Below are 22,363 nucleotides of genomic sequence, written 5' to 3' on the forward strand. Positions count from 1 at the left end.
AATATGGACGTCGGAGATTAAACATCAACACAAAGCGACTACAGATGCGAATTATTGTAAAGATATAATCTGGTACGGTGGCTGTTTACATTGTACGTGGTGCCTTTTTAATAATATATATATATATTTTAAAAAACAAATATGTACCAGGTTACCAATCAGAGAAATGAATTATATTCTGACGTAGCTCGGTCGTGTCTTGGTGAAGTATACTAGAGAGCCGTCAGTGGCCTCAGTATCAGATTGTTTGTGAGGGGTTCGATGATGAGGGGGATGGGAGAAGGGCGGCTGCGCGGCTGTTGTTTCTGACGTCACTACCTCTGCGCTCCTGCGGGCCGTCTCAGCATCGCTGCACCGCAACGCTTTAATACACGACCATTAAAGTACGCGACCATGGACGACCTACCGCCAATTCTCAACATCTCCATTTGTCTCAAGATCCAGCCCAACGAGGGCCCTGTGTTCTTCAAGGTGGACGGGACGCGCTTCGGTCAGACGCGGACCATCAAGCTGCTCACGGGCTCCAAATACAAGATCGAGGTGGTGCTGAAACCCGGGAAGGCGGAGGCTACGTAATGACAACCCTTGGTTTAATATTCTACCTTTATATTCACATTCTCTACCGTTATATTCACCTTCAACACCTTATATCTGATGCTACACGACCTGCCTATGGACGGCTGTCAGGTCCGGTGGAGGCCTAATATGTGGTCCTGTATTTCATATCATGGATCTATCTTTCAGTAGGCCTAGCAATACATATATATATAGCCTAGGCTGTAGGCGTATCATAACCAGATCCAAAGAATCGTTCGATATCAAGCGATATCAATAAATAAATACAGAGATAGCGTCCGGGCTGTCATCGACACCATTCAATAAATCATTCACACAAGATGAGCTGTCAGTCACAGGGACGACCTGCCGTTGCAAGGGTGGTCCGATCCAACATGGGACACGTTCAGGTGTACTGGGTCAGTGGCGGAACATATTTTTACTGTGCCTCCCCCCCCCGTGCAGAAGTCCGCCTGCCCCCTCCCATTGGATATGATTTATTACAAATTTAATATCCATCTACATTAAACAGATGATATTCTATAAATACATAACATTTTTCTATGTATTTTTATTATTAAATTATAATAAATAATAATTGATATGTATTTGCTATCTTTGTATATATATATCTGATGGTTGAGATTGCCCTAAACCGAATAGCATTACATGACTAATCAGACGCTACCATTTAATGTTATTGTGTAGCATCTCTTAAAAGCAGCAGATCTCAAACTACGGGTTCGACCACAAATTGGTCGCGATCTAGTCAGAGCCGGGTGGTGGCTGGGAACACATTGAATCCCCCAGAGGGGGGGTCCTCTGACTAATCAGAGGACCCCCAGAGGTGGTCTTTGGGTCAGCCGCTGTTCTGAGTGTCCCTTCCCTCTCCCCCCAAACAGCAACATGAACATCGGGGGGGTGATCTTCCCCCTGGAGCTCCAGGCCCAGGAGGGGGACCAGGAGGTAGGGGACAAGATGGTCTACCACGGCCAGTACGACACAGAGGGGGTCCCCCACACAAAGAGTGGAGACCGACAGCCCATCCAGGTCAGCATCGAGGTAAGACCTGTCGCCAGTCCTCCCAACGGGGGGGCCTGGGGGATTCTGCCGTCATAGTGACACGACGCTCGTGCATTCAAATGTTAACTTCTAATGTTATACTTTAACGTGATAATGTTCCAATATGTTATATTCTTATATGTTACATCATTTTAACGTGTTATATTCTAAATTCCTGATGTCCTCTCCTCTAGTTCCCCAAGGCCGGTCAGTTTGAGACCGTGTGGCAGGTGAAGTTCTACAACTACTACAAGAGGGAACACTGCCAGTTCGGGAACAAGTTCAGCGACATTGAATACGAGTGCAAGCCCAACGAGACGCGGACCCTGATGTGGATCAACAAGGAGGTCTTCAACTGAGCCCCCGGCGGGACGCTGGCCTGCCGGGGAACCAGAGAGACCAGGAACAACACTGCTTTCAGAACAAGAGCCGTCTCCCATGCTGGTTTCTCGCGGAGCGGATGTAACCAGGCATGAGCAGTCGAACCAGAACACTTTTTACATCAATCAGCAGCTTTGATGGGACATACCAATATACGGCTGCAGGCTGACCTAGAGCCGTCCTAGACCCCCCCCCCCTGGACCACCTTTAGACCCCCCCTAGATCACCCCTAGACTACCCGTAGGCAACTCATAGACCACCCCTAGATCAGGCTGGAAGGCATACCTGTTGAACCTGTGTACCTGTGTATGGCACAGACAGAGAGAGAGAGAGAGAGAGTGAGAGAGAGAAAACGAATCGTGAAGGTGTGTTTGGTATTGCGTTCGTGTGTGTGTGTGTACGTGCGTGCATATGGCATGATTAACCACATGAGTGTCTGTGTGTGTATATTTAGGTGTTCATCAGTCACTTGTTCTGGACGTCTGTGATAACTCTTCGGTGGTTTCGGTGCATGGTTGGATTCATTTTGCCAAAAGCGGTTTTGTGTCTTATGATGTTCTCCGATCTAGTTTTGTTATGTATTGAGCAGGAAACCAATGTGAATAAACCTGATGAATACACAGAGCCTGTCAATGGTTGCACAATACAGAAAAAAAAAATCTATGAATCGCTCAACAGAGGTAAACCATGACATTTTTTTTAAGGGGCAAACCGCAGGAGCCTAGACAGTGAAATAAAGACAGTAGGCTAAACAGAGGCGGGTTGAAGAATCGTAAGAATGATTATAAAAGTTAAAGTTAAATAGAAAACAAGGGAAATATTAGGTTATATCTATATCTATATAGATATATAACCTAATGTTTCTTTTTAACTTTAACTTAATATATATATATTATATTATATTATTAATATATATATATATATATATATATATATATATATATATATATATATATATATATATATATATATATATATATATATATATATATATTAGAGAGAAGTATGTAAATGAGAAAGAGCGAGAGAGTACCCGGATGCACCTCTCCTTAGCTCCTCCTCCGCCTCCTCTTTCAGCCGTCAACCTATCTCTCTATTACGGTGCCTGTTGCAGTGTCCTCGCCTTCCCCTTTTCGCTCTGTCTCCGTGGAGGTGAATGTGATCGTGGATAGGAAAGTCAGATTCTAGTCTTGCTAGTTGCACAGATACAGGTGCGACCCTTTCTAATAAAGTTAATTTCTCCGGGAATTAGACGAGACCACGACCTCAGTATGGTAAGGACAATCTCTTTATAATACTGAGTCGAAATCAAGTTGTATTGTACTTGGAGTCAAAAAGGGTTTATTTACGATCTCCTTCCGTTTTTCTTAATAGCAACCTGAAGCTAGCCGTTAGCCCGTCTGATAGCATAGTAAACCTAGCAGTACAGGCCAGTTCCGTTTAGTGGTCAAATATAATCCGTTTTATCTTCTAATCAAACTGCTGACGAACAACTATGTTCCTATGCAAATATTCATAATATGTCATCATATGTACTGGCTGCTAACGAAGGAAACATTTCCACATTGATAGGCGAACATTGTGTTATACTGCGTTGCCGTTCGGTTTAAGCATTAAACATCTCCAAATGTTTCCTCATTTCGCAACGTAACGTTACGATGAAATGCTCAACGTAACATTGTGCTTAACGTTAACACGCGCATTGCAACAATTTGCTTAACGTAACGCTGCAACGCACAACGTAATATTGTGTTGAGGCTTTAACGCACAATGTAACAATTTGCCTGACGTAACGCTTTACCGTTGGAAAGATGGATAACGTTACAGCTACAAACCCACCATATACATTTGAGAATTATTTGATTCAACGTTGAAATTGAAATAAATATCAAGTAGAAAAGCACACAATCAGTTTACCTCTCAGCGTTAATGCAGACAACATGCCGATATCATATTTATTAAATTCATAAAGAGTTAATTATATGTTACCATGTTACCAAAGACATGTTACCATACACCATCCCAGTAACACAATGCATATTTATTGACGCAACAGTCTAACTGAAGAATATCACATCATTTTACGATCTATTCATTGCAGTTAATGCTTATTATTATTATTATTATTATTATTAGTATGTTCTATTATATGATACTAAACTAAGCAGTGTCAAAACAAAGCTAACAAAATGCAATTTGCATCATATATAATTTGGTAGTATATTATTCGGAACCTCTCAAGAATAGTATTTTACTAGACTTTTAGCACTAACTAGATTAGGGTTATTAGAAGTAATGAGCATATCTACAGAATGTGCAAATGGAATATTTAAAGGATGGAGCATGTTATGAGCAGAGAGTGTTGAAGCGGTGTGATTGTGACCAAATCTACCCCTCTCAGAAGCCTGATCTCGTACATTCATGGGCTGCATTTTTAATTGATGCGCATATTATGCATGACGCAGTTTGGCATACTACAGTGTGTACTGTTCTCTGTCCTATAAGATTGCGAGCCAAAAGTAGGCATAGTCACAGATTTTACTGAACGGTCATATTTGATGACGACACGCCACAAACCCACCATTTTTATATTTATCCCGTCAGTGCGTTATATGTTGTATTCCAAAACAAAGCATTACGGGTGGTCCTCGCACGACTAACAAGACCCCACAAACACCTGGAGAAAAGGGTGACCCATCGCTGAGCTCTGGGGGTCCTTGATAGAGGGGCAGCGCTGATCTTTGACTATGTGGTCAACAGAGAAATGGGGTTTGGGCTTCCCCAAACACCACCTCATGATGCATTATTAACCCCATCCCTCCCTTGGCCCGGAGATACATGGATCGTCTTCCTGTCACATGTTAAATGGGCTTTGTTTTGCCGTAATGGACAATTCACGTAAGAGCCACAGGGAAGAGTTGAGAGAGTTCGGGACGGACACTTAGCATACCTCCGCGGACCCGTAGCTCATGACTGCGGACACTTAGCATACGAATGTGGAGACTAAGCATAAGACCGCAGGTGGGAATCAAACCTGCGTCGCTACGAGGCCCTTCTGCCACAAAGCTAGTGGTTGAGTCCTACGGTTACTGGTGACACAATCAATACACAGCAACAAATGAAGAGTGAGGACAAGCGACCCATTTGTCCCAAACCTAGCCCTGTTTGTAACGTAAGAGCGCACCGTCCCAGTGTTCCTCTGATCCGTACCGCACATGCCCCTCCAAAGCCACTTCCAGTCACATGCTCAAGGAGGAGCAGAAGGTAAGGATGTCTGCAGGTGGATTCATATGGGGTTGGAAGGAACCCACAACCCTTTGTCCCATCCTGAACGATGGGATAATATCCCTCCTGTAGGTCTCGATAGATTTGAAATGCAATCTATATTGGTGTTTACTCCCAGACAAAATGGCGGGTGTGTGACCAGATGAAATCACCACCTTCAACTTGTGTGTTGCTGCTGCAGTGTGTGTGTGTGTGTGTGTGTGTGTGTGTGTGTGTGTGTGTGTGTGTGTGTGTGTGTGTGTGTGTGTGTGTGTGTGTGTGTGTGTGTGTGTGTGTGTGTGTGTGTGTGTGTGTGTGTGTTACTCAGTCGAACAGGTCAAACCTCCCCCGCACATAACACACCGCTGTGCCTGCTGCTGGTCATCAACACCAGGGGAAAGATTGCATGTGGTCCCACGGCGACGCAGTAAACAAACGCAGGACCACATTGTAACCTACTGACCTCGCCAACGGCAACATGCTAATTAAGAGTTTTTGGTGTACTGCGCACACTGTCCATCTCTCTAGGTCCCCACTCTGAGCCTAGCTGGCCTTCATTCTGTTCTTCTCTCATCCTCCTCTCCTGCAGGGAAATGAAGCCAGCTACCCTCTGGAGATGTGTACTCATTGTGAGTATCCCGTTAATTATCTCACCTCCTCCATCCACATCTTCATGCATCACACCTCAGCCTCAAATGCCAAGTAGGACACGTAGGGTTGCTGGGCGACGAAAATAAACAAGTCCAGATCTCTCTCACTCTCTCTCACTCTATCTCTCACCTGCTGTCCAGCGGTTAGCTATTGCAGTATCAGGCTGATAGCCTGGTGGGCGGTATCAGGCTGTTAGCCTGGTGGGCGGTATCAGGTGGTTAGCTTGGTGGGCTGTTAGCCTGGTGGGCGGTATCTGGCTGTTAGCCTGGTGGGCGGTATCTGGCTGTTAGCCTGCTGGGCGGTTAGCTAGGCGGGCGGTATCAGGCTGTTAGCCTGGTGCGCGGTATCAGGCTGTTAGCCCGGTGGGCGGTTAGCTAGGCGGGCGGTATCAGGCTGTTAGCCTGGTGGGCGGGCGGTATCAGGCTGTAAGCCTGGTGGGCGGTTAGCTTGGCGGGCGGTATGTTAGCCTGGTGGGCGGGCGGTATCAGGCTGTTAGCCTGGTGGGAGGTTAGTTGTCCTGCAGTACTGACAGATTGCACAGGTCCTGGTGTTTTTTCAGCACCCAGTCAGAGGGTACATACTGATCTGTGTCATATGATCAGTAAGTGGGACACAAACAGGTGTGTCTGGCCCTTACTTATGCATGGCCAGCTTGTACCTCTCCAAATGAAGCCAGACAACAGCATACCAATATCAGTGTGAAAGAGTCTAGTGCTCCATCTAGTGGGGGCAGCGAGTCATTCATTCAGCAAATGCTTTTATCCAGTTTCCCTTAGCTTTCAGCTAGGAAAGGTTTGACACGTGGTTAGGTTAACCCCAGGCGGTGGGGGTGGTCGGGCTGACCGTCTTTGAAGGGAGCTTTTCTAGCTTAGAGGATCAGTAGAGCAGTGCACCAGAGCTCCGCAATAGGTCAGGGCACATGGTCTATGTTCTTTAAGGTCTTCAACGCTACTCAAGGTTACTGAGGGTTTTCTGGTACATTAAACATGTTTAACATTAAACATTAGCCTACATGAATAAGTCTGACGGCAGATCTGGAGCAAGGAATTATAGTATTGTTATGTTATAATTTTGTAAAGAGATAAACGAATCCAATATTGGAGCTCTGATTGTGATTATGATTATTTGTAATCAATCCAACAGTCAGGATCCAAACTTTTTCAATGTGGGCTAATTCTGGGCTAGCCCTGACTGCTGACCCCTGACCCAGACTTCATTATCAGTGCTGTAGGCTCTAGGGCCCAGGTAGCCCCTCAGAGAGATGACTTCTTACACACTCACTCGGGCACACAAACGCTCACACTAGGACTGTGCAATTATTCACATTTTGATCGCACCTTCGATTTTTGGGTCTCCGAATCTTTTTTGTTATATTTTTCATAAAACTAACAGAACAGCTGGATTCATATTTGTACATTATTTTCAAAACATTTTATTTATTTTTTTTAATTTTTGTTAAGGGAGAATTTGTGTTTTTTGGAGAGAATGCTGAATAAATGCATAATTTTTTCATAACAAAAATAATCGTGATCATGAACTTTTCCATAATCAGGCAGCCCTAGCACGCACACCGGGTACATTTTGCCCAAAATAAACATAATATGAATCTGACTCTCCCCCTTCAGTTGACCCAGATGAGATCAAGCGGCTGGGGAAACGTTTCAAGAAGCTGGACCTGGACAACTCTGGCTCCCTGAGTGTGGAGGAGTTCATGTCCTTACCTGAGCTCCAGCAGAACCCGCTGGTCCAGAGGGTCATCGAGATATTTGACACTGACGGCAACGGGGAGGTGGACTTCAAAGGTCGGTCTGAGTTGAGCTGTAGTGACCTCGAGACTGGACCCACCAGTCTCTCATTTGGTCTGTCGGTAGGGACCTGGGGACTGATCGGTCCAGGGTCTCACCTGGTCTGTCTGTAGGGACCTGGAGACTGATGGGTCCTGGGTCTCATCTGGTATCTGTCTCTCCTCAGAATTCATCGAAGGGGTCTCCCAGTTCAGCGTGAAGGGGGACAAGGAGCAGAAGTTACGCTGTGAGTCTGTCAATCCATCCCTCATCCCTCCCCCCCTCATCCCTTCATCTCTCATCCCTCCCCCTCTCACCTCTCATCCCTTCATCTCTCATCCCTCCCTCTCTCATCTCTCGCCCTCATCCCTCCCTCTCTCATCCCTCCCCCTCTCATTCCAACCTTTCTCATCTCTCCCTCTCTCATCCCTCCCCCTCTCATCCCTCCCTCTCTCATCCCTCCCCCTCTCATTCCAACCTCTCTCATCCCTTCATCTCCCCGGTCCGCACAAGCAGTGATGAGGATGATGATGATGATGATGATGATGATGACGTGAGGTGATGGTGTCTCCCAGTCGCCTTCAGGATCTACGACATGGACAAGGACGGCTACATCTCCAACGGGGAGCTGTTCCAGGTGCTGAAGATGATGGTGGGCAACAACCTGAAGGACACGCAGCTGCAGCAGATCGTGGACAAGACCATCATCAACGCCGACAAGGACGGAGACGGACGCATCTCCTTCAGAGAGTTTTGCTCCGTGAGTCCCCTCCATCACCTCATCCACCACCACCACCACCACCACCCTGACACTGCATCCACCATCACGCTGACAATACAACCACCATCACCACACCGCCACAACCACCAACACGCTGAAGACAACCTCGCCACATCCACCACCCCCACACTGACTACACCCTCACCTAATCCAAGACACCATCGTCAACATACACCATCACTACGGCAACTACACTCTCCGCATAAACATCACAACGGAAACTAAACCGTCACGACTTACACCTTCACCACGCGGACCACGCCATCACCACGTACACCATCACCACGGCAACTACTCTGTTGCCGCATATACCATCGTCACCGCAACTTCCCTGTAACCAAATACACAATCATCATCACCTCGACGACAAGGCTGTCACCGCAGCAACAACGGCTCCAGAAGCCATATTAACAAAGCAGCACTTTAATCCTCCTCCTCTTCTGCTACCCTGCCAGGTGGTCGGAGGTCTGGACATCCACAAGAAGATGGTGGTGGACGTGTGATGGAGCTGCCTGCACCTACATCACCATCACCACTTCCTGTTTGGAAGTCATTCCAGTACCACCCAGGTGGTTACTGCAAGGGGAGGGGCTTATCACATGTCTGTTTACACTGCGGGGGGTGGGGGGGCTGGAGATAGTTTTCTATATATACGTGTGCGTGCGTGTGTGTGTGCGTGTGCGTGTGTCTGTGTGTGTGTGTTTATTTTTTTCACACACATATTTCTGTAAGTGTTTACTTTAGGGACGTGTAAACTGGTGTATATTTATTGTAAAGTATATTTTCTGGGACTTGAGGAGGCTGCTGTGACGTTACATTATGTACTTGATCTGAACGCACAGCAACCGCTGGCACCAAGCTAACTGGTATAAAGCTGCTAGCACCAAGCTAACGGCTATATAGCTGCTGGCACTGGACAAGATGCTATACAGCTGCTGGCCCTAGGCTTACTGCTATATAGCTGCCAGCAGCGGCTAACCTGCGGGCACCACGCATATGGCTAGCTGCTAGCATCTAACTTGATTCTCGCACTTGATAGCTACCAACAACAGGCTACTGTTTCTATCACTGCTCTGTCTAATGTACCAATCATTCTATCTTGCTGATTAATCAATGAGTTGCTAATCAACATGTATATCTGATACATTTGTCAATCAGTTACAAAACAACATATCTAGCTGCTACATTCATCTGCTTTAATATCTGGGTAAGAAGTAGCTAGTGTGTTGCTTGGTAAAAAGTGCTTCTAGGCAGCAGCTGGCATGCTAATTGTTTAGCAGCAGCTGGCATGCTATTTGATTAGCAGCAGCTACCATGCTTTATGTTTAGCAGCAGCTAGCATGCAACTTGGTTAACAGCAGTTAGCATGTTGCTTGGCTAGGCAGCAACTAGCATGCTACTCGGCTAGGTAGCAACAGCAAAGCCCATTTCAATTTGGAACTTGGCTCATTTGGTTTTTCCTCACCTACCAGATAAATATGAATCTAGGCGTGCTTTTGTATTTTTCTACATGTTTAGAAGTAAGTACTCATTCAGAATGCAGAGGTGGAACTATTGTCCATGTGTTACTTGATAGAAGGCAAAGTTATTGATTAGAAGATGTGGTGATTTAGGTAAGCATTTGAACAGATCAGAAGGCAATTTCTGCCAGCACAAATTTAACCCTGAAATTAAACATTATTCCCCAGATGGTTTGTGATAAGTGTTCACGCAAACTTTACAAAACATTACAACAGACGTCCAGTTGACAGTTCTTACTCTTTAAGTTGTTCACACATCGATAAGGGTTGATACAAACCATAACAACACCTACAATATGTTTTGTGTATGTTGCCAAACAGAAGTGAATGTTTAAACGTGTAAATAGGTAAAAAATAAATAAAAATAAACATGCTCCAGGTGTACTGCTTTTGTGTCGATATGTTGCCATGACGACAGCAATGCTTCCGCACTTTTTAGGTCGATAAAAAAACAACCTGATCTTAAATGTGTTCTTTCAATGAAATGTTGTCAAAGGTATTTTAAACCGTTATGAATAAACAAACTACGTTCTTACTACTATTTTGAGCAGATTCCCTTTTTACTGGATTGAAAACTAGAAGTTGCAATAGCCAAGCCCCTGCTGAACCACAGCGTTCTACTTCGTGCAGATGAATAATTACTTGGCAAGTAGTAGCAGTCAGTGGGTTTCATTATATTTTATGATGTGCCTGTCTCACACATCATTCATGGTATTTATTGTTGCCTGTGGCTCTTAGTTTTGGAAGAAAACCGCTGAATGTCGTGTGGGGTTTGATTTAAGAAAAAAAACGAATAATGCATCACATGCATTTCTTGCATTTTTTTTTTCCAAATTTCCTTCCTGCACGGTACAATTGTTCGCTTCTATCCGTCAGTACGATGGTTAACAACACGTCCGATACAAGCACACACACATCCGCACGCAATAATACGCACACACAATCATACGCACACACGCCCTGCTACCCCTTCCCCCATCTTCCTCCTCTTCCGTCAGACGTGTTTTACGGAATGTTGTCAAGGGAATGAACGGAAAATCAGCGTTTGAGGTAAGACATAGCCTACTGTTGCTGCATGCGTGTGTGATTGTGACCCATGAATACAGCGTCAATTGTGTCCGCAGACTTGGTCGTGCACAATCGCCTGTGTGTGGATGTGTGTGTGTGTGTGTGTGTGCGAGGGCGTTTTGGGACGGGAAAGCTCCCCCGGCGAAAGGCGCGTCTCCGGTCTCCGGTCAGCACGCGAGGGAGAGCCTTGCCTCGCCCTAAGGACGAGGGCGCTCCGGTTCTCACGGTTCTCACTGCTTTGCAATTCAATACATAACAATATACGGTATACTATATATATATATATAATATATACTACTTATTTATATATATACTATTTATATAGTGTGTGTGTATATATATATATATATATATATAGCGTGCTATATATATACAATATGAGGGTCGCAGAATGATATGGATTATATATGAGTCATAAGGATATGGATAATATATGAGCTAATGTATATTAGGATATAGACTAAGATATTCGATCATATATTATAGGATGCTGCACGCTCGGCACGTCCATAGTTGTATTTTGTGTCCGCCGACATTCATCTGGTGTTCGGCTGGGATCTTCCTTGTCCATCCCCCTGGAAATATAACTCTCTCTCTCTCTCTCTCTCTCTCTCTCTCTCTCTCTCTCTCTCTCTCTCTCTCTCTCTCTCTCTCTCTCTCTCTCTCTCTCTCTCTCTCTCTCTCTCTCTCTCTCTCTCTCTCTCTCTCTCTCTCTCTCTCTCTCTCTCTCTCTCTCTCTCTCTCAGTCTCTCTCTGTCTCTATTGCTATGTCTCTGTCTCTCTCTCTATGTCTGTCTCTCTGTCTCTTCTCTCCGTCTCTGTCTCTCAAACTCCCTCCCCCGTCTGACTGACATGGTGGGTGTTGGTACAGGCTTGGTTTAAAGGTGTGTGCGAAGTTATTTGTTAAGTGATATAACATGACCTTTCTCTTGATGGGGAGGCTTTGTTATTAAGCCTCTGCCTCCTCTTTATTTCTTGTCTTGTCTTGACTGTGTTTGTGTGTTATCATTATTTACAACTGGCTTGCAGTAAGCTAGCTTACAACTTGTTTTAAACTTATTATCACAAACCAGAACATTTCCCAGTCACAGTGATTGATAAACACATGCACGATGTGTTCACAGTAACTAATCTCCTAATGAGTGTTTATTACCATACAGTGGATTCACCAGGGCTTGTAACTAATCTCCTCATGAGTGTATCTCACCATGCAGTTGGAACACCTTGGCTAGTAACCCAGTGTCCACCACACAGCTCCCACTCAAGGAGCTTTTCTGATCGGTTTGGCAAAATGAAGTTTACATTTTGTTTTGTACAAACACACTGAATGTCTGTCTTTCTGTGACACCCAAACACACGCTGGGTGTGTATGTGCCACTGTTTTCGTTTCAATTCAAATGAGTTGTGAGCTGGCACTTGGCCCTGTCTCCTGGCTGCACCGGACACTTGGTTGGTCTGGGAAAACACGCATGAGCCCTGATGATACGAGTAGCATTAGAGGGGCAAAACAACAAAACAGAGAACAACTAAACCAAACCACAAACTCAATCAGCACCTACAGAACCCAAACTAAGTCGAAAAATCAGTGTGGCCAAACAATAGCAAGCCTCTTACTGAGGACAGAAGAGCAAAGGAAAGGAGATGGCCAGTCACTGGAATACTGTACTTGAATGAGGTCTGCCTGCGCCTACTGAAATATATTTACAGAAGCAGCAGAACAATAATCTCTCTCTCTCTCTCTGTGTAGATGTTGGGCTGTGTCGTGGTTCTGCTGGGAGCCATCCTCAGTGCTGGTGAGTGTCTCCCACTCACTCTGTGTCTCTCTCTGGCCCACTCTCTATATCTATCTCCATCGATCTCTCTGTCTCTTTGTCTCTCTCTCGCTCTTTCACTGTCTGTCTGTGTATGTGTTTCTTGCTCTCTCTCACCCGTTCGTATGTTTTTTGTTAACGTCGAAGCCCCCTCACCTCTTTGACATTTGACCGGATCTTTTTCTCCCAGAATGCTTTGCTAAAAATGACCTCCATGAGCGTCTGGCTCACGGCCGGCAGCTGAAGATCTTCCTCCCTAAGACCTCAGAGCGACTGGAGTTCATCCCTGCAGGCCAGTCTGTGGCCAGCGACGTCTATTGGGAGAAGGGCCAGCACAGGTACCAGTACTGTCTGACTAGAGTAATACAACTACAGGAAGTGTACTTGTATCAGCAACGTATGACTGGAGTATTGCTACAGTTTCAGTACTGGTACCAGTACCATATTTATAAAGTATTGCTACAGTATCAGTACTGGTACCAGTACTGTATTAATAAAGTATTGCTACAGTATCAATACTGGTACCAGTACCGTATTACTACAGTTGTGGTAGCATTAATAACAACAACTTATCTAATTCACTTCAACTAGCTATAAGCAAAGAGGAATCGGAGAGTCCAGGTCAAGTATAGATGGAGAGTTTATTGCCACCCGCAAACGAGAGACAACAAAGCCGAATGGTATCCGTGAATACACACTACTGAATGAATCCCGGCCAGCTCCTTATATCCCCAATTCTTACACAATACAAAGTTGGACTTTCATCAAATATTGATGTGCATAGAATTTCCCATCAGGGTCATACTGTGTGGATGTCAGCATACTCTTATGTCTTCTGAATCCCAATGTGACCTTAGAACATATATTATCCTTATACAAACAGAGATGATGCACACGTGTGAATGTAAGCATTGTCTTCAGAGAGTACATAAAAAATGGGAGTAGACTGGACTCTCTTACTGGTGCCACATGGCAAATCAGATGGGAATGAACTGGACTTACTCACTGGTGTCACATGGCACATAACATCTAGGCTAAAGGTGATCAGCTCTTTTCCACCATTAAAGTATATATATATATATGATATGTAGGCCTAATAATAATCATAGTTTAACATAGAATGTGAGGTTAATTTCTACCACACAGTAACAGTATACAGTACCGTATTACTAGAGTATTATGCCGCTTTTCCACCGCACATGTAGCTCGACTCGACACGACTCGACACGACTCGACACGACACGACTCGACACGACTCGACACGGTAGCAGCACGGGTCCTTTTCCACCGGAAATAGTACCTCCTGGACGTGCGCGGGGTCGGCTGCGTGAAAGGGCCGTGACGTATTTTTGTACGCGACGCAAACAACACCTACGTAACCCACACATGGACAGAACCCACAAAACAACAATGGATGACATCGATGCGTTGGTATTCGTGTTCGTATTATTAGCTGGCATGTTGAATAAGTTGAAGAAGTGGAATATGTTGGCTGTGGCGCTGCTATGGCTGTTACCAGCATGGTTGTCATGTCGCTCTCGTGACTTCGTCGCACTCTCTGGCCTATCAGTGGCCGGCCGTCTGCCGACGTCACCTTTTAGCATCGGCTCAGCTCGCTTGGAACCTAGAGCGAGGCGGTACTAGAAAAAGCAGCCACTTCAGGTACCAGATACCATGTTTTCGCGGTGGAAACGCAAAAAATGCGAGCTGAGTCGAGTCGAGTTGTGTCGAGCTGGTACCATGCAGTGGAAAAGCGGCATTACTACAGTAACAGTACTGGTACCAGTACCCTATTACTAGAGTATTGCTACAGTATCAGTACTGTAACTGCTACCCGTCCAGTATGACTAGAGCCGTACAATAGTCGCATGCTTGTGTCTCCCCGCAGGCCGAAAAGAGGGAGTGTTTTTACGACGGGAAGTGACCGCCGCTGGACTCTGGATAAGGTCAGCACGTTACGTCATTATCTAATCGTCATTATTCATAGATACTGTGTTACTAATGAGTGTAATGTGATGTGTAGGTGACGTACGCGGACGAGGGAACGTACATCCAGAAAGACTTCTGGCAAAAGGAGGTGTCCAGTGTTAAAGTAGCCGTAACACGTACGTGTCATTGGTTATTACCTAACCAACTCAACTAGTTAATTGCTCGTTCACTACGTCTGTCTCTGTCTATTCCAGCTAGCCTGCTCGTATTAACTAGTTCACTCAACTATTCCACATCCTCTCAGTCTTTTCAATCTGGCTTGCTGGTATTTACTCGTTAAATCAACTAGTCCACTACCTCCCAGTCTATTTTGGCTAGCCTGCTAGTATTAACAAGTTAAACATGAACTGTCTAAGTTTTCCCATGAGCAACTTCCAGGGGCTTGATGTGTAGCTTAAACTTTGAAAAAAAAGTTTGTCTCCCTTTACCTCTCTGACTTTCTACCTGTCTGTCTCTCTCTGCCTGTCTGTGAGCAGCAAGACACGTCTTTACGAAGTGTGTTGCTGGGGAGGATCTCTCTGTGTCTCTGGAGGGCATCGAGCTGAGTGACGCCACCCTCCGCTTCTCTGGAGAAAACATCAACATCACCCTGGTAACGCTACAGGGGTTACCCTGGTAACGCTTTGTTGGGGGGGGGGGGGGGGAGCATGGAGAGATATGATGGATGGAAAGAGAGTTGGATGGAGGGATTAGAGATGGATGGGAAGGGTTGGATGGAGGGATGAGTGATGGATTGTGATGGAAAAAGACTCAAGACTCACCTGTTCACCTCGACTCTGCATAGCCACCCTCCCCCTTCTGGCCACCATTGTACATGTATTGTATTGTGTTGTATTGTATTATAGTACTTTAACTGTGTAGCAACTGCAGTAGCTGCTATCATTGCTGTTACACAGGGAATTGGTTAGCCTATGGTTGTACTTGCACTTGGTTCTATGAACATCCTTACTGTACCGACAGCGATATATTGATGCACTTCTTATGACAAATGTACTTATTGTAAGTCGCTTTGGATAAAAAGCGTCTGCTAAATGCCCTAAATGTAAATGTAAATGTAAATGATGGATCGATACATAGAAAGATGTCTGGACAGATAGTTATAGCTGAAAGTCGAGGGGCCAGATCCGAAGGAAGCTGAACACTCGTGTCTGTGTGTGTGTGTCTGTGTCTGTGTCTGTGTCTGTGTGTGTGTGTGTGTGTGTGTGTGTGTGTGTGTGTGTGTGTGTGTGTGTGTGTGTGTGTGTGTGTGTGTGTGTGTGTGTGTGTAGGTGCGGGATGGGGCCCCGGTGGGGCTGGACCACCTGGACTACCACGACCGGGTGCGACCGCAGCACACCAGGATTGACATCCGGGAGGTGAACACCACCGACGTGGGTCACTACACCCTGTTGGACCGCCGGGACCGCGTGGTGTCCATCGTACGCATGGAACTCACGGGTACAACTCCTGATAGATCTATAGAGCTATATCTATATATATACCACTCTGAAGAGACACATAGATATATATATGTACTGTATATATATACATATATATATAGGTATATATACAGTATATATATTATATACCACTATATATAGATGCATAGATATAGGTATATGTAGAGCTATATTTATATAGATACATACCACTATGTGTACATACTCACACAGCTGAGCCTAATAATGTAAAAAATCCTGAGCCTTAAATACCCCCTCACACACACAGTCTATATCTGGTGTGACACATTCTCTCTCTTGCTCTCGCTCTCTCTCTCTCTCTCTGTGTCTGTCTGTCTGTCTTTCTGTCTGTCTGTCTGTCTGTCTGTCTGTCTGTCTGTCTGTCTGTCTGTCTGTCTGTCTGTCTGTCTGTCTGTCTGTCTGTCTGTCTGTCTGTCTGTCTGTCTGTCTGTCTGTCTCTCTCTCTCTCTCTCTCTCTCTCTCTCTCTCTCTCTCTCTCTCTCTCTCTCTCTCTCTCTCTCTCTCTCTCTGTCTCTCTTTTAAAATAACTTAACGAAGGTCACCAGATGCTAATGCTACTGCTATGCTATGCTAAGATCAGGAGTGGGTCCTGGCAGGGCGGATGCCAATGCTAATGCTGTGTGTGTGTGTGTGTGTGGGGGGGGCTCCAGACCACCATGACTCCAGCGGGGGGAACCCCCTCCTGGCCCTCCTGCTGCTCATGGGCATCCCAGCTGGCATCTGCTGCTGCTGCAGGAAGAAGATCTTCAAGAAGAAAGCCACCTACACCTCCACCACACTACAGGTACCCCCCCCCCCCCCCCCCCCCCCCCGAAACACCTCCACCACCCTACGGGTACCCCCCCCCCCCCCCCCCCCCGAAACACCTCCACCACCCTACGGGTAATCCCCCCCTCAAAACACCTCCACCACCCACACCTCCACCACCCTACAGGTAACCCCCCCCTCAAAACACCTCCACCACCCACACCTCCACCACCCTACAGGTAACCCCCCCCCCCCCCCCTCAAAACACCTCCACCACCAACACCTCCACCACCCACACCTCCACCACCCTACGCCCCACCCCCTATTTAGTTAAATTCCGCATGTATTAATTAAGCGAGTAATCAACCCCTCCTCTCTGTTTCCAGACGACCCCGGTGGGGCAGTACTCCCCTGCGGGAGGTCCAGCCGGCCCTCCCCCCTCCTATCAACCTGGTCCTGGGGAGCCCACGGTGAGTCCCCCCCCCCCCCTCCCGTGAGTACAGGAACAACCAGAACCACTCAGGTACCGCTCAATAAGTGATAACATTTCTGTCTGTGTTTACAGGTGTTTTACCATGGGCCCAATACGGTATGCACACACACACACACACACACACACACACACACACACACACACACACACACACACACACACACACACACACACACACACAGACACAGACACAGACACAAACGTTTTACATGTGTGTGTGTGCGGTGTGTGGGTGTGTGTTTGTGTGTGTGTGTGTGTGTGTGTGTGTGTGTGTGTGTGTGTGTGTGTGTGTGTGAACAGGGTCCGGCGGTACAACCCCCTCCAGCTGGGGGACAGTGGAACGGCCCGCAGCCTTCTCCGGTACGTGTAGCTGACCGTCTAGCAGCAGTATATGCTACAACAGAACCAATGCTAACCCACTAGCAGCAGTATATGCTACAACAGAACCAATGCTAACCCACTAGCAGCAGTATATGCTACAACAGAACCAATGCTAACCCACTAGCAGCAGTATATGCTACAACAGAACCAATGCTAACCCACTATTAGCAGTATATGCTACAACAGAACCAATGCTAACCCACTAGCAGCAGTATATGCTACAACAGAACCAATGCTAACCCACTAGCAGCAGTATATGCTACAACAGAACCAATGCTAACCCACTATTAGCAGTATATGCTACAACAGAACCAATGCTAACCCACTAGCAGCAGTATATGCTACAACAGAACCAATGCTAACCCACTAGCAGCAGTATATGCTACAACAGAACCCATGCTAACCCACTATTAGCAGTATATGCTACAGCAGAACCAATGCTAACCCACTAGCAGCAGTATATGCTACTGATCTACGGACTATTGTGCTGAGCTCAGTTTTGATCGGGCAAATAGTGGGCCGGCCTGGGTCGCTGGGACAGAGCCCTCCCCCAGAGGGATTGCTTGTGGTGCAGGGGAACCTTTCAGCGACACCGTGTTCCGGAGGTTGGGGTAGCCCACCAGGACTACTGAATGAGAGATCACCTGAGCTCACCTTTAACCTGACAACACAGGAGGGTGCTTGCTAGTGGCCACCGCAGCACGCTAACAGGAAGTGGACGTGCTGCTGCTCTTCTCACTCCTGCAGGGCTCCTACCCCCCCGTGAACCCCATGTACCCCCCTGTGGACCCGGGGTTCCCCCCCGCTGGCCCGTCCTACCCCCCCTCAGGCCCGGGGTACCCCCCCGCTGGCCCGGGGTACCCCCCCTCAGGCCCGGGGTACCCCCCTGCTGGCCCGGTGTACCCCCCTGCCCAGCCCACGCAGTGGAATGTCCCGGCGCCTGGACCCTACCAGCCCGGCGCCGCTCCAATGGTACGTACCGCCTCACACCGCCCTCCTCCTCCACCCAAGGGGAGCAGGGAGCCTCCCGCCTCCCTCCTCCTCCACCCAAGGGGAGCAGGGAGCCTCCCGCCTCCCTCCTCCTCCACCCAAGGGGAGCAGGGAGCCTCCCGCCTCCCGCCTCCTCCACCCAGGAGTTCACCCAGAGTTGACTAGGCCCCGAGTGTGATTTGAGAACGAGCGAGCGAGTGGGCGTTTCTCTGGAGTGCGAACGGCGTTCCCATCGTGCGACTGGCGCAAAACCAGGAGCTGCTTCGAATCGTGCTGTACTCTACTTTTTTCGCGTCCTTCCTTCGGCTTCCACTCCCTCTGTTGATAGCGCGGTTACGTCTTAATACATGGGGAGTACTGAGTAGCACAGCAGAAAGAGTCAGCGTTGCGGAGTGGGTAGCCTCATCCACGATGCGTTGTAAACAAAACACACTTCCGCTGTATCTTCCGAACTTCCGATGCACTTCCGGGTACCTCCGGACTGTGTGTGATCACTGATCACGCCTGATGCGGCTTATGAACGATGTGGCGTGTGTAAGGGCCACTCCGGGTCATCTCCAGACCCGGCTCTCCGGAGATAACCCTGAGTGTGAGAGGCCAGTCAGTGAACACGTGTTTGCTGGAGGTTTGCGGGCTAAAAGACTGCTTGTCTCCAGGGCTACGCTCCAGCGATGTACTCCGCTCCACCGGGCGACGCCGCACTCTCTGCTCCCGCCAACGCCCCGCTGCTGGCTCCCCAGGTAACGCACGCACACACACACACACACACACACTCAGTCAATCACTCACTCAGTCACTCACTCACACACGCACGTAAGCACACACACACACTCACTCACTCACTCACTCTCTGAGCCTTGCCCTGCCCCTCCAGGTGGAGGCTCCATCAGCACCAGTGCCTCCTAACCCCACCCAACCCGGCGACTCCACCTACAAGTTCGAGGTCGACACAGGAAAGAACAACTCCTCCAACTTCCTGTAACCCAGCGACCACCAGCTGGTGCACCACCTGGTCCCCCACCTGATGCCCAGTGGTCCCACCCTGGTGCACCACCTGGTCCACCACCTGGTCCAACACATGGTACTCCAACCTGGTCCCCCACCTGATGCCCACTGGTCCCACCACCTGGTCCACCACCTGGTCCCCCACCTGGTCCACCACCTGGTCCACCACCTGGTCCACCACCTGGTCCACCACCTGGTCCCACCACCTGGTCCACCACCTGGTCCCACCACCTGGTCCCCCACCTGGTCCCCCACCTGGTCCACCACCTGGTCCACCACCTGGTCCACCACCTGGTCCCACCACCTGGTCCACCACCTGGTCCACCACCTGGTCCCACCACCTGGTCCACCACCTGGTCCACCACCTGGTCCCCTCAACTGGTACCCCCACCTTGTCCACTACCTTGTGCCCACTAGTCCAACCACCTAGTCCCCCACCTGGTACCCCTACCTGGTGCCCCCACCTAGTCCCCCACCTGGTACCCCTACCTGGTGCCCCCACCTAGTCCCCCACCTGGTACCCCTACCTGGTGCCCCCACCTAGTCCCCCACCTGGTACCCCTACCTGGTGCCCCCACCTAGTCCCCCACCTGGTACCCCTACCTGGTGCCCCCACCTAGTCCCCCACCTGGTACCCCTACCTGGTGCCCCCCCCCTGGGGCCCCTGCCGGGCCCCTTAAGTGGTGCCACCAGCTGATTTAACCTGAGCATATCAGCCATGTTTGATGTTTAAACGATAGAACGTGTTTAAATAATGGATTCGGGTTAATTAGATACATATTTATCGCTTAAATACATGCTTATCGAATAATCAACATTTGTATGCATGATGTATTCATAGTTATTCATATCGGATACATCCTTGTTTTTTAGCTTTCTTTCCCGCTCTGCTTTGTGTGTATTGTTAGGCCTTTGTTTAAGGGTAGGAGATGAGTGTGACTAAGGGCTTTACTTTGGTTATGGGTAGGAGATGAGTGTGACTAAGGGCTTTACTTTGGTTATGGGTAGGAGATGAGTTGGAATAACTGTCCTACTTTGGTTAAGGGTTTGAGATGAGTTGGAAAAAGGGTTTTACTGCTCATTCCTAACCCTTAGCATTTCTTTGGTGCGAGATTGGAATGATGATTTATTTTAGACAGGGTTAGAGTTACATATATAGAGATTAGCCTTGTATGGGGTTAGGATTAAGCATTGGGATTGAGGATTAAATGTTACCTGGTAGTATTTTTACATGGATCAGTGGATCAATTGTAAAGTGTTACTGCAGTGATCGGTAGGGTCTTTATATCCCCTGTTGTGAATCATCTATACCATCCGTAAATAACCAAGAAATGTTTTGAATGTTGATGTGGAAGGAAAGTAAGGTACCAAGAAAACAAATGAAAGAAACGTAAACCAGTAGATTGACGTGGATAAAGCGATAGCCTAGTGCTACATATGTACACCAAAGGTCAATACCTTCAGAACAGTTTTGCGATTAGTTGAGGTCACTTATTCAAGGATCACAGATGCCTTCCACCTAAGTCTAGTGTAGCGTAATATGGTGGCTCTCCGTGGTGGATCGGCCTCTGGTCTCCACAGGAGCTTCTGAAGCAAGGTGCTGTTTCACTACACGGCAGTTGAACTGTATACAACGGAAACAATATGCTTAGTCCGGACGTTAGCAAGTAGCAACGTCCTCAGTGGCCTTGCAGAGTTTCAACTCAAACATTTTCTACATGAAGTCGCCTTGATGAGGTCAAACGGTTGGCTCATTCTCCTTTTGAATCTTCATTCTAACTTTTTTCTCATCTCAACGCTGATAGCCAAACTCACAAGACAATGCAATACCTCATAGTTTTACTGGGGTTGTTTTTTGGCCTGAGATTCATCATGGCTTGGTTTAACAATGTTAAATAAATTGCCAGAATCGAAGTGCTCAAATAACAGAAGTAGAAGGCAGAACATCTGTTGGATCTGGAGTGGATAGCAGATAGCTGGAACTGGACTGGATATGTTACACATCAATAAAGTTGTGAAGTGTAATATTTCAAATAGCTTCTAGCGTGAAATTAACTGGACACATCTATATTCGATGCAACAGTCAGAGATTGAAATATTGTCCTATAACTGATATATTCTATCAATAAAAAGGATGTCCTCTCTCTTTGTTTACAAGAATCTTACCGTCAACACTCCCAAAACCTCTCCCCCACATGCCAACAAGCCAGCCGAGCTATGCTAGTACGCGTCACAGTTTTTCAGTTCATTGCTATAAAAATTCTGAAGGTCTTTGGCCTAACTGGAAGAGGCTAAATCTAACACATTGTGTCTTTAAATTGATTGATTTAACATAATTACTGATTTAAAAGGAATTTTTAGTGGAAGGTTTGCTGAATGGTAGCTAACAGATGCTTCTTTGTACCCCTTGGCCACTTGCCC

At 47.2% G+C, this 22,363-nt stretch overlaps 3 protein-coding genes across 3 annotated transcripts; all 3 read left to right on the forward strand.

Moving 5' to 3' along the window:
* The first annotated feature begins 185 nt into the window (after positions 1–185).
* Positions 186–2,622, forward strand: cnrip1a (cannabinoid receptor interacting protein 1a). The gene is made up of 3 exons (XM_030351028.1): positions 186–572; positions 1,458–1,617; positions 1,812–2,622. The coding sequence occupies exons 1-3, from the start codon at positions 394–396 to the stop codon at positions 1,974–1,976; spliced, it is 504 nt and encodes a 167-aa protein (XP_030206888.1). The 5' UTR covers positions 186–393; the 3' UTR covers positions 1,977–2,622.
* A 418-nt stretch (positions 2,623–3,040) lies between these two features.
* On the forward strand, positions 3,041–10,536 carry ppp3r1b (protein phosphatase 3 (formerly 2B), regulatory s1ubunit B, alpha isoform, b). The gene is made up of 6 exons (XM_030351106.1): positions 3,041–3,272; positions 5,852–5,891; positions 7,539–7,715; positions 7,885–7,944; positions 8,273–8,457; positions 8,934–10,536. The coding sequence occupies exons 1-6, from the start codon at positions 3,270–3,272 to the stop codon at positions 8,979–8,981; spliced, it is 513 nt and encodes a 170-aa protein (XP_030206966.1). The 5' UTR covers positions 3,041–3,269; the 3' UTR covers positions 8,982–10,536.
* Positions 10,537–10,836: 300 nt separating this feature from the next.
* Positions 10,837–22,088, forward strand: wu:fc21g02 (uncharacterized). The gene is made up of 14 exons (XM_030351103.1): positions 10,837–11,048; positions 12,814–12,859; positions 13,068–13,215; positions 14,766–14,823; positions 14,901–14,982; positions 15,343–15,458; positions 16,135–16,303; positions 16,977–17,110; positions 17,460–17,543; positions 17,639–17,662; positions 17,867–17,926; positions 18,695–18,919; positions 19,594–19,677; positions 19,812–22,088. The coding sequence occupies exons 1-14, from the start codon at positions 11,025–11,027 to the stop codon at positions 19,917–19,919; spliced, it is 1,362 nt and encodes a 453-aa protein (XP_030206963.1). The 5' UTR covers positions 10,837–11,024; the 3' UTR covers positions 19,920–22,088.
* Positions 22,089–22,363: the final 275 nt, after the last annotated feature.

This window comes from Gadus morhua, chromosome 3, assembly GCF_902167405.1.
Source record: "Gadus morhua chromosome 3, gadMor3.0, whole genome shotgun sequence".
Lineage (NCBI taxonomy): Eukaryota > Metazoa > Chordata > Actinopteri > Gadiformes > Gadidae > Gadus > Gadus morhua.